This window comes from Uranotaenia lowii, chromosome 2 (assembly GCF_029784155.1).
Source record: "Uranotaenia lowii strain MFRU-FL chromosome 2, ASM2978415v1, whole genome shotgun sequence".
Lineage (NCBI taxonomy): Eukaryota > Metazoa > Arthropoda > Insecta > Diptera > Culicidae > Uranotaenia > Uranotaenia lowii.
In genome coordinates this window covers 198,848,522-198,863,378 of record NC_073692.1, presented here as the reverse complement: position 1 = coordinate 198,863,378, position 14,857 = coordinate 198,848,522, and the positions used below count along the sequence as shown (strand labels likewise).

The 14,857-nt window shown below is 33.0% G+C and overlaps 1 protein-coding gene across 7 annotated transcripts in view; it reads left to right on the top strand.

The window, feature by feature from the left end:
- The window catches only part of LOC129745400 (RB1-inducible coiled-coil protein 1), a 76,630-nt gene extending 63,156 nt beyond the window's left edge, over positions 1–13,474 (top strand). For 5 of the 7 annotated variants that reach the window (XM_055738462.1, XM_055738458.1, XM_055738459.1 and 2 more), the window contains one exon: positions 2,078–2,460. In XM_055738462.1, the coding sequence (XP_055594437.1) occupies positions 2,078–2,371 (294 nt within the window). In that variant the 3' untranslated portion in view covers positions 2,372–2,460. Of the gene's footprint in view, positions 1–2,077; positions 2,461–2,629; positions 2,685–13,313 lie in introns of those variants that run through there. The other 2 variants (XM_055738463.1, XM_055738465.1) reach the window with 2 other exon arrangements.
- Positions 13,475–14,857: the final 1,383 nt, after the last annotated feature.

Sequence of the window (14,857 nt, the reverse complement as noted above, 5' to 3'; positions counted from 1 at the left end):
CGGGTATATAAGCGTTGATTAACGATAAATCAAGTATTTTTTTGTAATTGACCCATCAGAAGCTTATTTTTGAAACTCAAAAACCTTTTTAACTAAACCATTGTCGAAATGGGATCTTTGATAAACTATTTGTCATAACGAAAGTTTTGTGAATGACTATAATTTAAACAAATCAGCCGACAGGGACTTCAGAAATTGGTGATAAATTGGTTTTCATGTTCCTTCCAAAACCAAATTTCTCAAAATTCCATACAAATTTTAGGCTCATTGTGTTATCTATTTCCGTGATCCAATCCCCAAATTTGGTACTGGACTTTGTGCTAGGCCTAGGATCTAGTTTAGCTTGCAACTTATAAGATTTTCATAAGTCGGCTGATTTAGACACTCTAGTTTCCATTATCTAACTTTTAAAAGATCCAAGGCTTTTCAAATTATCATGTATTTTTCCTTTCCTTAGCAATTAAAGATAAAAAAGATTCAGAAACACATTTCAAGGCTTTTACGGATACATATTTCCTAGCATTAGTTTTTTTTTCTAAATAATATCACACAAAAAAAAATTCGAATAAAATGGTTGTGAGCAGTGTTGCAAACTTAACTGCTTATATGGTCCTTTGAGATTTAATTTTCCTTATTTTTTGAGAATAAATGGATCGATTTCTTCACCAAATCACATTATTTATTGAGCTTTCAAGCATTTTAAGTAAATTAAGCATAAATTTTAAGATTATACTTTGATTTATTTCATGTAGCTGACCATAAAATTTCGTGACGTCACAACGCTTTGCAAAACTTTGCTAAAAAAAATAGTGCGCTGTGACGTCACGAAACTGAATCGCTCTAAAATAAATTGAAATCAAAATTTTAAAAAATCAGAAACAGCGATTTGTTGGTTGTAATGAGTCGATACTTTCCTGAAATTTGCATAAAATTTGATCGAATAGAAGAGCAGGTGCGGTGTGGTAAAAAAAACTGAAAAATGAAAAAAGAGGCGCGTTGTGACGTCACGATTCCTCTTGCTTGTATTTGGTTAACTATTTGCTCTATAAAAATATTTTTGGTTTCAACTTGCAGAGAATTAAATTTTGACCATAGAAGGTATAATTTATTTCAATGTGCGATATGACCTGTAAAACTTACATACAATATACCAAAAAAAATTTTTGCAAAAGTTGTGACGTCACGCTGGAATGGGTCATATGAATTTTGACCTCAGCAGATAGATGGGAAATTACCTCTTCTGCAGTGATGAGGAATTTTTCATTAGTGTTTTTATGAGCATGGTCTGGTGGAAAATACACTGAGGCAAACACGTGTGTTTCACCTGCTATGTGTGCCTTTACCCAAACCTGCTCAAATTTATTGAATTTTTGGGTTGTTTCAGAATTAAAGCTATTAGAAATAGCTATTAGAACTCCGTATTGTTTCAGGATTTCAGATGCAAAATGACAAATTTATCAGCATTTAATAAATGGTTTAATTTTTACCACAGTAAATTTCAACGTATCAATTATGACTCAAAAATATTTTTCTTTTAAAATCTGTTAAAACGTATGTACGTGTTTTTAAGTCACCAAAATGAACGAAATTTAAAACTTCTGAAAATCTGTAGATCTCCGGCATAAATTATGTGACAGAAAAATCATATGACAAATCGATCGAAATGAGATCCCGTTTTTTTTTACTTTTTTTTCTGACAATTAACTAGCATTTTTCAAAGCGCAAAACTCCAAAGTATTTGGAGGGTTTATATCTTCGAGCACAACCCGAAAATTGTTGTTTGTTACAAAAGCATTTAGAGCAAATTTCTTTGATATTTTTGAAAAGTTTTCAAGAATTCGATTTATTTTTATGGAAAACCCTCTTTAAAAATTTTTGATATTAAATTAGTTCCATGACCCAAACTAAGGTATTCAAGTGTTAATCTCCGTATGTGATTGTCTGAAACTCCAAATTTATTAACGGGTTTTAAAAATTGATCTCCATTACCGATTTTGCATTAATCTCATGCTTTCTGTACGTGTTGGGGGAAATTCTATGTATTCATTCAATCAACTAACCCGCACAAATCCAACAGGATCAGGTTCGACATTTTCAACCGCAAGCACAAGAGACGACGACGCCGGCTTTTGCGGACGGAATCGATGTTGTAGACTTCGGTTTCCTGGGTCATCCTTTGTCGGCGCTGGACATATTCGAGAGTTTGCCCAATCCATCCTGCTCACCTACCGTGGATGATCCTTTCCTATCGATGCCATCGTCTGGGGAAATTTTCAGACCAGCCAGCGAAAACCTTAGTGACTCCACCGAATCGATCTACAACTCACTGGAAATGTCCAAGGAATTTGGGGGTAGAGGAGATGCTGATTAATAGATTAGACTGATTAAACTTTTTTTCAAATAATGTTCATATAGATTCTAACTACGCATGTTTCCATTAGTTAAGGTGTAACAATTTATTTTTATTGTTTAAGAAACCACTACGATAAGGTATAAAGCTCTCAGCTTCATAGTATTGCGAAATTCATTTTCAATGACACATTCCACATCAATTTCAAACAATTATAAATATTCAAACATCACCTATTGATGATATTATTATTCTAATTTGACAATTTCCCGTTGCTAGGTGTCAAATTTATCTATTGGAGGCCTCATGCTTCACTACTTGATGCTACCAAGATGTAAGTGAAATCGCTTTGGAGTGATTTTCGTTGAATCGCGTTTGTGGTGTGATAATTGCTTTACGAACTTAACGTGACCTAACCGGTTAACGAAACATTAATATTTATCTTAAATCACGTTCAGTGGGGTCAAACGTAACGTCATTTGAATCGAGTTACTAAATTGTCAGCTTCATACATCGATTCAAAATTAAATTTGCTTAATTCAATATGCTTATAATTTTTTTTCAAACAGTTATACTATTTGGCACTTTCATTAACAATAAGAATTTCTTAAGAAAATAAATTCCTTAGGTGAAATACAAATTTAAAAGTTGTTTTGATAGCTTTTGCAGCAGTTTTCTGTGAATTCTCAAGATGTTTTATACAACGTAATGAAAGCTCACGCGAGCTTTGCGTTTTAAACCGAGGCCTTAAGTTCAAATATGTTAAAAGACAACCATGGTTGACATTTCTCTTCGGTTGGGCTTGTTCAGTGAAAGAGAGTGCAATTTTGTTTCTACTGTTCCCTCGGGCTTTGCGGAGAGAGATAAATCGCACTGCCAGCAAGCAGTGCCGATGTGCCTGATTTTTCAGGTATTGCCTGATTTTTTGAGGCTCTGTCAGACAACCTGATAAGCCATTGAATTTGCTTGATTTTTGAAAATATGCCTGATTTTGAATAATTTTTGCGAATGTGATGAAAAATGGGTAGTAAGAAACTGGATTAGGTACCATTGCTGAAGTGAAAAAGTGGAAATGTGACTGAATCAAAGAAATCGAAAGATTCCTTGAATTCTTATTTAAAAAAAGGGAATTAGAGGGTAGGGGATTCAGTAGAATTATTCAACCGAGTAGACACACAACACATATTATTTAGAGAGAAAATGAGAAGCGGTGACCAAAAAAAGGCGAAAAAAAGCACTTTTAGCGAAATTTCCGTTACTAGTAGCTTTTTTTTATTGGGATTTTCATCAAGGAATATTAAAAGAAGGTAGGGCCAAGGCAGCCTTGCTCTAGTATTGGTTACAGGCTGAGACGTCACGAATAATCTGTTAATTAACCAGGAAACTTTTCTTTTTCGATGATAATTCGAAGAATCTGCTGGAAATTTTCCACTTTGAAAACATGTTATTGTAGAAGGATTCTTGCTCTTCAAGATGGGTGCAAAAAAGGTGCATTTCCGAATAATTTTTCTTTAAAAAAGGCCATCGAAGTTCGAAAAAATTGTGGATTTTTAAAACTGAAATTGGCAAAACTTTAAAATTAGTTCGAAGTTTTCCATGAAAATGTTCAAGTAAGCGCAGTTTAAGCTCCTCATTACAATAAAGTGATCAAAACACAATTTTTAATACAAAACCACAAAGTTTTATTGGCATTTTAGAAAACTGAGTTAACAATCATGAATTGATGTTAATTGTTCTACATAAGAATTGTACCGGTTGGAATAGAGGCCTTACTACAAAATCAAAATGAAATTTGAATTCGATTTCGTTCTAAAACGTGTTTTTCTTTGAAATTCCTACCATTCTCACATAAATTTTTGATACAATCGTTTTTGTTACGTCACAAAAAAAATCCAATATGGCACTCGACACTACCTTATTTAGATATTCCTTGGATTTTCATCCTGTTGGATGATTCATCCCTAGTTACTATGTTACTAGCCTGATTTAGCTTGATATTTATTTCACCAGTTCCCTGATTTTTGAAAAAAAATAATTTTGGCAACCCTGCTAACAAGAGTGAGATTATCCACACAAAAAATTAAGCGAGAGCATTGACATCTGCTGATGAAGAGTATTCCTGTCTTCTATTGCACATCAAGGAAAATTTAAAGAAGGTAGTGTCAACACTGATGAAATGATGTACAAGCTCGAACAAAAAATCTTCAGAAACTTGTGTAAAATTTCCAGTGCTCTCTTTTAAAGAAGCCGTTAAAAAGTGACGAAAAACAGTGCCATCTATTGCTTAATTTGTAACTTTTGAACGGCGCAACAGATGGCACTGTTTCTAGATAGCCTTTTGCAAGTAAGAATTTTTCGAGAGGGCTAAATGGTGTTTGAACTCATTAATAAATAAATTTAAATACAATTAGATGAATTGCTCTATGTATATATAGTTAGATGAACTAAGAATAAATTTCAGCTGAGAAAAATAGCATCATTATAATATTGTCACTAGAGAGACTGACGAAATGACACATATACAAGCTTGAATTATAAAATTCCAGAATCGTATTCATAATTACAAATGCTATCATTTAAACAAGCCGAATCAACTTTTGAAGTACCTGATTCTTGGAAGAGCGGAATTGTATATGATCTCAAAAATTAATAAACTAACATCGTAGAAAAATGGACGACTTCAATATATTCACAGCAAGGTAAATTCATCTGGTTCATTTTACCTCTATTCTTTTTAGTAGAGATGTACCGAATATTCGGTCGGCCGAATATTCGGCGCCGAATATCGCCAAAAAACCGTTAAGCCGAATATTCGGCTCACCGAATAGTTGAGCTAAGTATTCGGCCGAATAGGCCGAATATCTTCTACAGACTTGTAATTTTTTCAAATAATTTTTGATAATATATTAAATATCCAAAAGTAATGTTGTAATAGTTGCACAATCAAAAAAAACTTATGGTTTCAGAGTTTCAGCAAAATATCTAAGGTGTATCCGCCTATCTTTCATTGTAGGTCGTACAGGAGAATGCTGAACGGTAGCGCTTTATACTTTGGTCATAGTTAATTCCAAATTTTCTGGATATATTCAGGCTTGCCCATAAATCCAGTTAAGAATCCAGATAAGTCAAACTGGACGGAATATCCAAATATTGTTTAAAACTTCCCGAGTTTTTGCTCGGGTTTATTCAGATTATTTGCTAAATCAAATAAAAAACTCAAATTCCTGTTTAATAATTTGAAGATTTTGTGTTCAATTTTTCAAAAATTTCAAAATATACATAAATTGTGCCCTTTTTTATTATTATTTTTAAATCGTTCTGAATGCCTGACCGTCTGGATACGTGTGGTTAAAAGTATAGTTTGCTTAAGGTTGGAGATCATCTATCTTTTCAACAACTATTTTAAAGATATCTTGCTCAAATTCGACCTTCAGCCAATTCAATATCAGAGAAGCAAGTTCAAATAGCTTGGCACCTGTTTCGACATGTTTTATCCCAGATTTCACAGGAACGAAAACTATTTGGCGATAAACGCCCTAGAAGCGACTAGTCATCTGATGTCTTTTCTGTTATTGGTGACATTTAAAAAATAAAAAGACCCCTACTTATAAAATATCTTGTAAAACATCATCCGATAATATCAACTGGTTGAAAATAATCGACTAAAAACATGAGGGGCACTAATATGGAAGAAATAGAAAGCATTGAATTAATCGAATTAAGGTTTTTCCTTGAAAACTCAATAGAATATTCGACCGAATATTCGGCCGAATATTCGTTTGGCCGAATAGTTGAAAAGGTCAATATTCGGTATTCGGCCGTTCGCCGAATACCACTATTCGGTACATCTCTACTTTTTAGTAAAGAGACTAACTAAAAACTTTGAACAAGCCAGACGAACCAGTTATTTTATCCAGTTGAGCTTAAAATTAACAATCCAAAGAAGAAATACAGATTCTAGGCTTCTCTGAGCGGGAATTTTCACGCATCATATCTGTTTATATTAAGTGCTCCTTGATAGTTTGAAGCAATTCGAAAAACTGCGTTAAGCGTAAAATTTTGATAATGTAAATCAGAAATGCGTAACGAATCTTCAGCATCAATTTGATCGAAACTCGTCAAATAGATGCGACCTTTTCATAATTGACTAAAAGTTTGTTGTTTTGTTTTGTTTACATTTCATTTTCTTCTTGACAGTTCTCTCTGGTGTCCTTGGAGACATCTGGTGGCTCAACCAAAAAACATAAAATTGATTCAAAACGGTCGTCGGGACTTAACACACTTTTCAAGGCTTAGCTTGTACATCAGTTCATCAGTGGTGTCAAGGCAGCCCTGTTCTAGTATTAGTATCGGTTAGTTTTCAAGGAAATTTGCCTTTTTTGTTGATTACTCTGAGAATTTATTGGAAATTTTACACTTTTAAAACATGTTATTCTAGAAGGATTCTTGTTCTTCAAGATCGTTACGAAAAAAGTTGGATTTTCGAGTAATTTTTATTCAAAATAGACCATCAACGTTAAAAAAAATGGTGGGTTTTTCCTACTCAAATTTGCAAAACTTTAAAATTAGTTCAAAGTCTTCCATGAAAATGATCAAGTCAGTGCAGTTTAAGATCCTTATTACAATAAAGTTATCAAAAAACAAACTTTTAATACAAACCACAATTATTTATTGGCATTTTAGCACAGACTAATAATTTTAGTATATCGAGTTAACAATCATAAATTGATGTTAATTGTTCATGCTAGACCAGCTAGACCTTTTAAAAGCTGATTTTCTCTTCGTTTTTGCACATTTTAGCTTCAAGATGACATTGCATTCATTATTAAATTGAGAAAAAAAAAACATAATGCAAACTTCAAAGGACCAAAAAATTTCATAACATAACGAAATAAAGATCTTATAACACAATCAAAATGAAATTGGAATTCATTTACGTTCTAAAACGTGTTTTTCTCTGAAATTTCCACCATTCGCATATAAATTTTCGATACGTTCGTTTTTGTGACGTCACAAAAAACCAATACGGCTCTCGACACTACCTTATTCAAATATTCCTTGATTGCACATTGTGTAGTGGAAAAATCTTAGAATACTTAGAGCATTCATAGACTTTGCAGGCGAGAAAGACGCGGTGCTACGAACACTTCCGTTGACATTCATTTTTTTAGGAAAAAAAAAATAAAACAGCAGTGGCCATATTTTCCACAAGTACAGCTTTAGATATCTGATAAAACAGATTTTTGGTTTTTTTTTGGTACAGAATTTGATGGATTTTGGATTTTGTAAAGATTAGTAATGATTTTTCACCCCTTGAAAAAAGACATTTTTGTTCTTCGTGTGAAGCAATGCCAGGTGGTTCTTGTCGTGATCGACCGATATATTTTCGCCTTTCTTGTGTCGATTTTTCCTCACTATTGAAAAGGAACGTCATCCTTTCGCGAAATCAGTCTATAAACTGATTTTTCTGTCATCCGTTGGGTCAAAGCCTTTTTTCCGTTTAACGGCCCATGCTGTCAATTGCAGGGTTGACACTTGTGCTCGTCTGGCTCTTTTATTAAAGTGTTGCCATATATTCATATTAATACAATATAATGTTTAATTATTTCATTTATCTTTTTGTTATTTATTTCGCACTCTATGTAAGATATTCATATAATTCGTATTATTATTTATACTCATGCTTTTCTCTACAGTTCTGTCAAAAATGATTTAATTGCATATATAAAGGCGGAATACAGTAACTTCAACGCCTTAACATATGCAACTTAAAAAAAGGCTGAAGTTTGTATCGATAAACACTACTTACCCATGGGTTAAAAGTTTTTTTTTTATTACAGTTTAATTTGCTGTACTCATAATTTAACCACAAATTTATATATACAGTTTAGATTTTTTTTTTCGAAAATCAGGACAAATAAGTACGTTTCAATCACTGTTTGAAAAAAAATCAGACCGATTTAACCATCCAAAAAAAATCAGGATGGCACTCCAAAAAACTGGAGAAAGGCTGAACAATCACACAACAAAAATTATTTCCTGTAAAATTACGCAAATGTCCTGTAACAAAAAGGAGCAGGACATTTACCTTAATTTTACAGCTCGAAAACATGATTACGTGACATTTAATTTTTAGTGTACAACTTTTTTACAGGACATTTGCTGTAATAATAAATGAATCTTCGTTAACTTTCAAGTAAAACAGTTTAAAATTACAGGTTTTGTTAATAACAGGTAATTTATTTTAAAGGTTGCAGTTTTTAGTGACATGCAATAGTCAAATTTTTTTCTGTGTAGTTTGAATTTCCGAAAACTGATTTCTACGTTTGAAAGCCTATGAATTGAGGATCAAATAGGCAAAATTTGGTTTGTATTTAAAAAAATTTTCTGTAAGTAAAAATCGATTTTCAAAATCTTTGAATCCTATCTATTTTTTCCTAACCTCGCGAACAAACAGCTCTCCTGATGACACCAAAAAGCATTTAGAAGCAAACGGGTTGTTTCATGTGAAAGAACAACTTTTTTTCTTTGTATATGAACAGCTATTGTAGTATTTTTTTTAGTCATTTAATGATAAATTTTTGATATTTAAAAAATGAGGACATTTGCCAAGAATAAGCCCGTATTGGATAAATGGATAGAAACCTTATCAGATTGTTAACTTTGAGGAAAAAATGAATATGGAAATAGTGGGAGGGCCTAGAGGAATGAATGAAGGTAAAATTTCATTTATATTTTGAAGCTCAAACTATTGAGCAATTATTATATTTTTTGCCCCTAAATATAGGCAGCATCATAGTTCTTTTTTCGATTATAAATATTTTTAAAATTGAAAGTTAAAAATCAAGGTTTTATTGATAAACAAGCATTTTTAAATATTATGAAAGTCTTTTGTATTCTTTATGATCAAGAAAACTCGATAAAACCGTCAGAATAGAGACTGATAAACGTCGCCAAATTCTGAACAGAGACGAAAAGGATTTTTACATCAAATTTATAGTAAAATTTCTGCATCCATGTTTTACGTTCATAGGAGTCCAGTATTGGTTTTAAAAATATGAAACATGCCACAATCCCCTTAACAGTAAAAATAATCGAAATATATCGAAAAAAGTGATAAATCTTACCCCGGATTACGGTACTACTTTTCAGTATTTCTTTCGTGAAAACAATCAACAAAAATTTTGACAAATATTTGACAGAAATTTCTGACATGTGGGGATTTTTTTTTATTATCTGACGGGTTTGCGCCGGGGGTCTTCAGATTTTCCCCAAAATTGAAAATTTGGTTCATTTTTGCGACTTAAAAACACATGTATTTTTTCAGATCTCTAACATTTTTATTTTTTGAGTTAGCTTCGGTTAGATTTTTTTGCAAATAAAAAATAACCATTTTTCAAAGCTACATAACTCTGTTGTTTCTCAACGGAAATTATAAAATAGCACATCAAAATGCATTGAAATTTTATCAGCTTTCCAAATAGAATAGTTGAAAAAAATTAAATAATGACCTTCAACATGAAAAGTTGTAAATAAACTTAAAATGGCGTCTAAAAGTATCGTCTGCACCACCGAATATTTTGCAAAAAATACCATTGTGTAGCTCGATTCATGATGCAACTTTCATCTGAAGACACCAAAGTGGGCCATTAACACCTTGAAGAGTTATGAAAGAAATAATGACAATAAATCTCTTTTTTTGCATCGAAAACAAACAATGGTCGAACAACTGCACTCACATATGGAGAAAGCAAGCACTTCTAACAACATGGAAACAAAAGAACTTATCAAAGCTGGTAAAAAAACACTACTTTTCGTCCTTTTCAGACTGCCTCTACTCGCATAACAGTCCCATATGAATTTTCGTAATTTTAGGTCCACATAAGGCTTCAACATAAAAGACTAAAAAAAGAGGTTTTGTTCTAGAAATTTCGAAAAAAAAATCATACCTGAATAACAGTCCTATATGTGAAATACCACGGATTTGGTTACTTTCCAATGTTTCTTCCGGCGAAATAGTCTCTGGTTTATTGCTTTGAATCATTTAAACATTTTTTTAACTCACTTGATGTCGAATGATGCACACTAGTTTTCGAAGGCAGGTCTGACTTTCTTAGAAATGACTTCCTGAGCGCAAAACTATCGGATGCAATCAAAAATCGTAAAAAGATACAACTTACAATGTGGTATTCATGATATTTTTTTGCAAAGTATGTTTCTTTTTCTGACAATTGCATTTAGAAGTTCAAAAATGATCAAATTGAAGTCTTAGAAAGTAGCTTGGTGAGAAAAATATATTTTGTATGTGACTGTTATGCTAGTAGATTCGAAAAAGGTTTCAAATATGGTCGATTAACAGTTCCATAATGAATAAAAATGGTGCTCTCGACCTTACCAATAACCCAATTTCAAAAATTTCAGGGCTAACGATTTATTATGACAACCTAGAAACGATTTTCGTTTATGCTGAAAGTGGTGGTCACAATTTAAAAATATATTCCAAAACAGAAAAAGCTGATTGTCTCGCTTGCTTATTTTTGTATATGGGACTGTTATGAAAGAAGGGGCGGTAGAGTGTTGCAGCTAAACTGACTTTTCATGTTATATCCAAAAATCTTATAACGTATTTGTTTATACCCAGTTTTGCACCAGGTCACAACAAGTTATGTATATTTTACTGTCATTTTTAGAAGTTTATGCGCTAAGTTTTGCATCCGTAATTCCCCAGATTTGATTTAAAATGGACGGTGAAACACTGAAGATTCGTGTGTGAGCGATCGAGGTAGCAAAACACTGACGACGAATTATGTTCGTTCTAGTATGGTAAACCTCAAAACTAGACGAATGTAGAAAACGAATACGGTAAAAGTATCATATTTTCATCATTTCACAGTTTTCATTTGTGCCACTTTCTCATACTTTTTTGATCAATGGGAAAGGATTTTGGTGTCCAGTGCTTAGCTCACGATATAAAAACTATGTAAAGCACGACTATATTTCATTTTTGAATCACTTTTTTGTGATCCCAAACACAGGGACTGAACCTTCTACTATTGGCATTGATTATGCTTCACAATGATCTTTGATCGAAAAATTAATAAGTTACATAGTATATGACCAGGTTGTAAAAGCAACATTCCCATTATTAGTTATATCACTTAAACATTACGATACTCAGAATTTTGGTTAAAATTTAAAGTCAGTTTTGCTGCAAACACTCTACAAAGCACGAAAAAGTAGTGTTTTTTACCTGCTTTGGTAAGCTCTTTTGTTTCCATGTTGTTAGAAGTGCTTGCTTTCTCCATATGTGAGTGCAGTTGTTCGACCATTGTTTGTTTTCGATGCTAAAAAAGAGATTTATTGTCATTATTTCTTTCATAACTTTTCAAGGTGTTAATGGCCCACTTTGGTGTCTTCAGATGAAAGTTGCATCATGAATCGAGCTACACAATGGTATTTTTTGCAAAATATTCGGTGGTGCAGACGGTACTTTTAGACGCCATTTAAAGTTTATTTACAACTTTTCATGTTGAAGGTCATTATTTAATTTTTTTCAACTATTCTATTTGGAAAGCTGATAAAATTTCAATGCATTTTGATGTGCTATTTTATAACTTCCGTTGAGAAACAACAGAGTTATGTAGCTTTGAAAAATGGTTATTTTTTATTCACAAAAAAATCTAACCGAAGCTAACTCAAAAAATAAAAATGTTAGAAATCTGAAAAAATACATGTGTTTTTAAGTCGCAAAAATGAACCAAATTTTCAATTTTGGGGAAAATCTGAAGACCCTCGGCGCAAATTGTCAGATAATAAAAAAAAATCCCCATGTCTCTTAAAAGTTGCAAAGTTGTTTACGATTCTTAGATACTTCTGGAACAAGTTCATTAGAAGGTGCTTAGCAAACGTTTGGATCCTTCTTGAAAGATATAGCATGCAAAGCGCTTGGAAGTTATTTGTTTGTTTCTACCTTTCAAAAGGCGCTGAAAGTTCCAGAGTAACTATTACAGAATATAGGTATATAGAAGTTGAGAAAATTGTTTTTTCAGTCAAATGTGAATTGTCAAATGTGTTTTAGAAAGTACAGGTTTTTCGTTAGTTTGGGATGATTTCAAACGGATTTATGTGCATTTTAAACTATAGCTATATATTACACGATTAGCAATTAACGCCTTTTTATTCAGAGATTTCATTTGGATGATTTTAAAAATTATAATTTCTTACCGTTTCTTGTGGAGTTATACATTTTTCAAAACAATTTTAAGATTTTCAAACATGATGTGACAGATGAAAATCATTATGATAAGCCGTCATGGGTGGCGATCGCCAAAATTTGGTTTAAGGAGTTAGATCGTGGTATTTTTTTTATTACAGCAGCCACAGAACTTCAAGAATACTTAAACCACGGTAGCCTCCAAAATAAAGTTTTTTTCGTTTCAAATTTTTGAAAATCCACAGACAGATATTTGAATGAGAAGATCAATGACTTTTCGGGGATTTGCGTTCGGTGAGTCGTGATTCTAAGAAGGGCTAAAAATATTGGAGCATTAAGTTATCGTAATTTTTGTTTTCTTTCAAAGGAGTACCATAATTTTTTCACGGTTTTAAAACAAAATTGGTCTTTTGATTTATACAAAATAATTTAAATAAAAATATTAATTTTTGAGCATTCTTCAACGAATTATTTATTGTTTATTACCATAGCATCTTAGATAAGTTTGCACGAGAGTTGTTTATTCTATTGGACGCTGTGTCAGAAAAATGTTTTGTTTTTGATTGATTTTACTTTTGTTGAGTTGAATTCGATCATTTGCACGCAAAACAGTTTGAGAGCACAAATTCATCTGCACGCAAGTAATAATACAAGATTCCTAACCAACGTTGAAACACTTCACTGTATAGTTGATTCAAACGAATAACAAATAAATTATCCTTTAATGGCTTATACAAATCTTCTTTCCAGCTCACTGAAAATTATTTTTAAAAAATATGTGTTAAAATTCAACTTAATTTTTCAACAATTCAAACAACAAAGCGACAAAGCTCTGAAATCACGACTACAATAGCGTCTAAATGGCAGCAAGCGTCATCACTGGCATCACTGGTTGTTTACAGCAGCAGTTCATTTCGTGTGCAATATTTTTCATCGTTTTAACGTGTGAACTTGTTCCTTTCTTCGGGGTGGTGGTGTGCTAATTGCTGTAAAGTCGTCTTTGCATTGTTCATCGGTCACGCTGAGTGATTCCAGCCCCTTGGAACAAGTGGCTGTCACTTTGAAACTCACGGAGTCCACGATTTATCTTTGTGGTATCTACATACGGCCTTCTTCTCCTGCTGAAGTTTACTCTTTGCACGCTTCGGCTGTTCAGGAGATTTGCAATTTCTCTTCTGAAAACGACACAATCGTTGTTCTGGGGGACTATAATCTGCCGGGAATTGTTTGGGTTTATGACGAGGAACTAAACTGTTATATACCCACCAATGCATCGACTGAAGCAGAGTCAACATTCACCGAAACGATGTTGGTTACTGGACTTAGGCAAGTTAATTCTCTACGGAACGCAAATGACCGTATTCTTGATCTCGCTTTCGTTAGTGACACTTGTGTTACGAGCGCCAACTAGTGCTCCGAACACATCACTCCCCTATAAAAACTCTGTCAAATGCGCTGTCATCTGTGACAGTGGAAACGTTTTGGTAGTATGTAAGAAGAAGAAATCGAAGTAGAAAAGGTGGTGATTCGCATTGCAATTTGTCTAGCTAAAGCTCCATTTCACGCTTAAAGACGAGTGAATTAATTATATCCATATAATTACGTTGGTTTATATTCGAAGGTATTACATGAATTATTTAGAACTATCATTGGAATATTATGTAACAATAATTTGTATATCTAGCCAGGCTAATTACTCCTACTACTGTACTCCACGTTGGTTGCCTTCTGCAACAGATAAAAGCATCGATCGGTAAGAATATTTAAATTACCACCCAAAGGGGAAACTAACTTTAAATTCTACTATCAGTATACTCGCAGTAATTCAGCATAAAGATAGTGATCAAGCAATCAGGCGTTTAAACATAAAAACTAAACGGTAAGGTAACAAAAAGTGCACTAGAATGCACCCATTTAATTCTAACCTCAAACCGTTATAGATCGCTTCTATTTATTTGCTGATACGACATTTTTACTTAGTTGTGTGACGGCCGATCACTTACAGTAAGTTTAACGTAAAACAAACCTGGCTTGTATTAACCTTTGCTTATTTTAGGAATTTTAAATTTGTTCCAAAAGAATAAATTATAAATCGAACTACATCGCTGTCTCATAACATCATTTAAAATTCTGTAATGGCGAGTACCGGATCGCAAGAAGGCAAACAAAACGAAAAGGATACGGCTTTGCCGGGTGTCACCTTTGGAAGAGTAGAGTGGATAGGCTCCGAACAAGCCGTGGATAACATCGTAGCAGAAAACTTGCCCGCAACATCATGTGCGCCAAACGTTAGC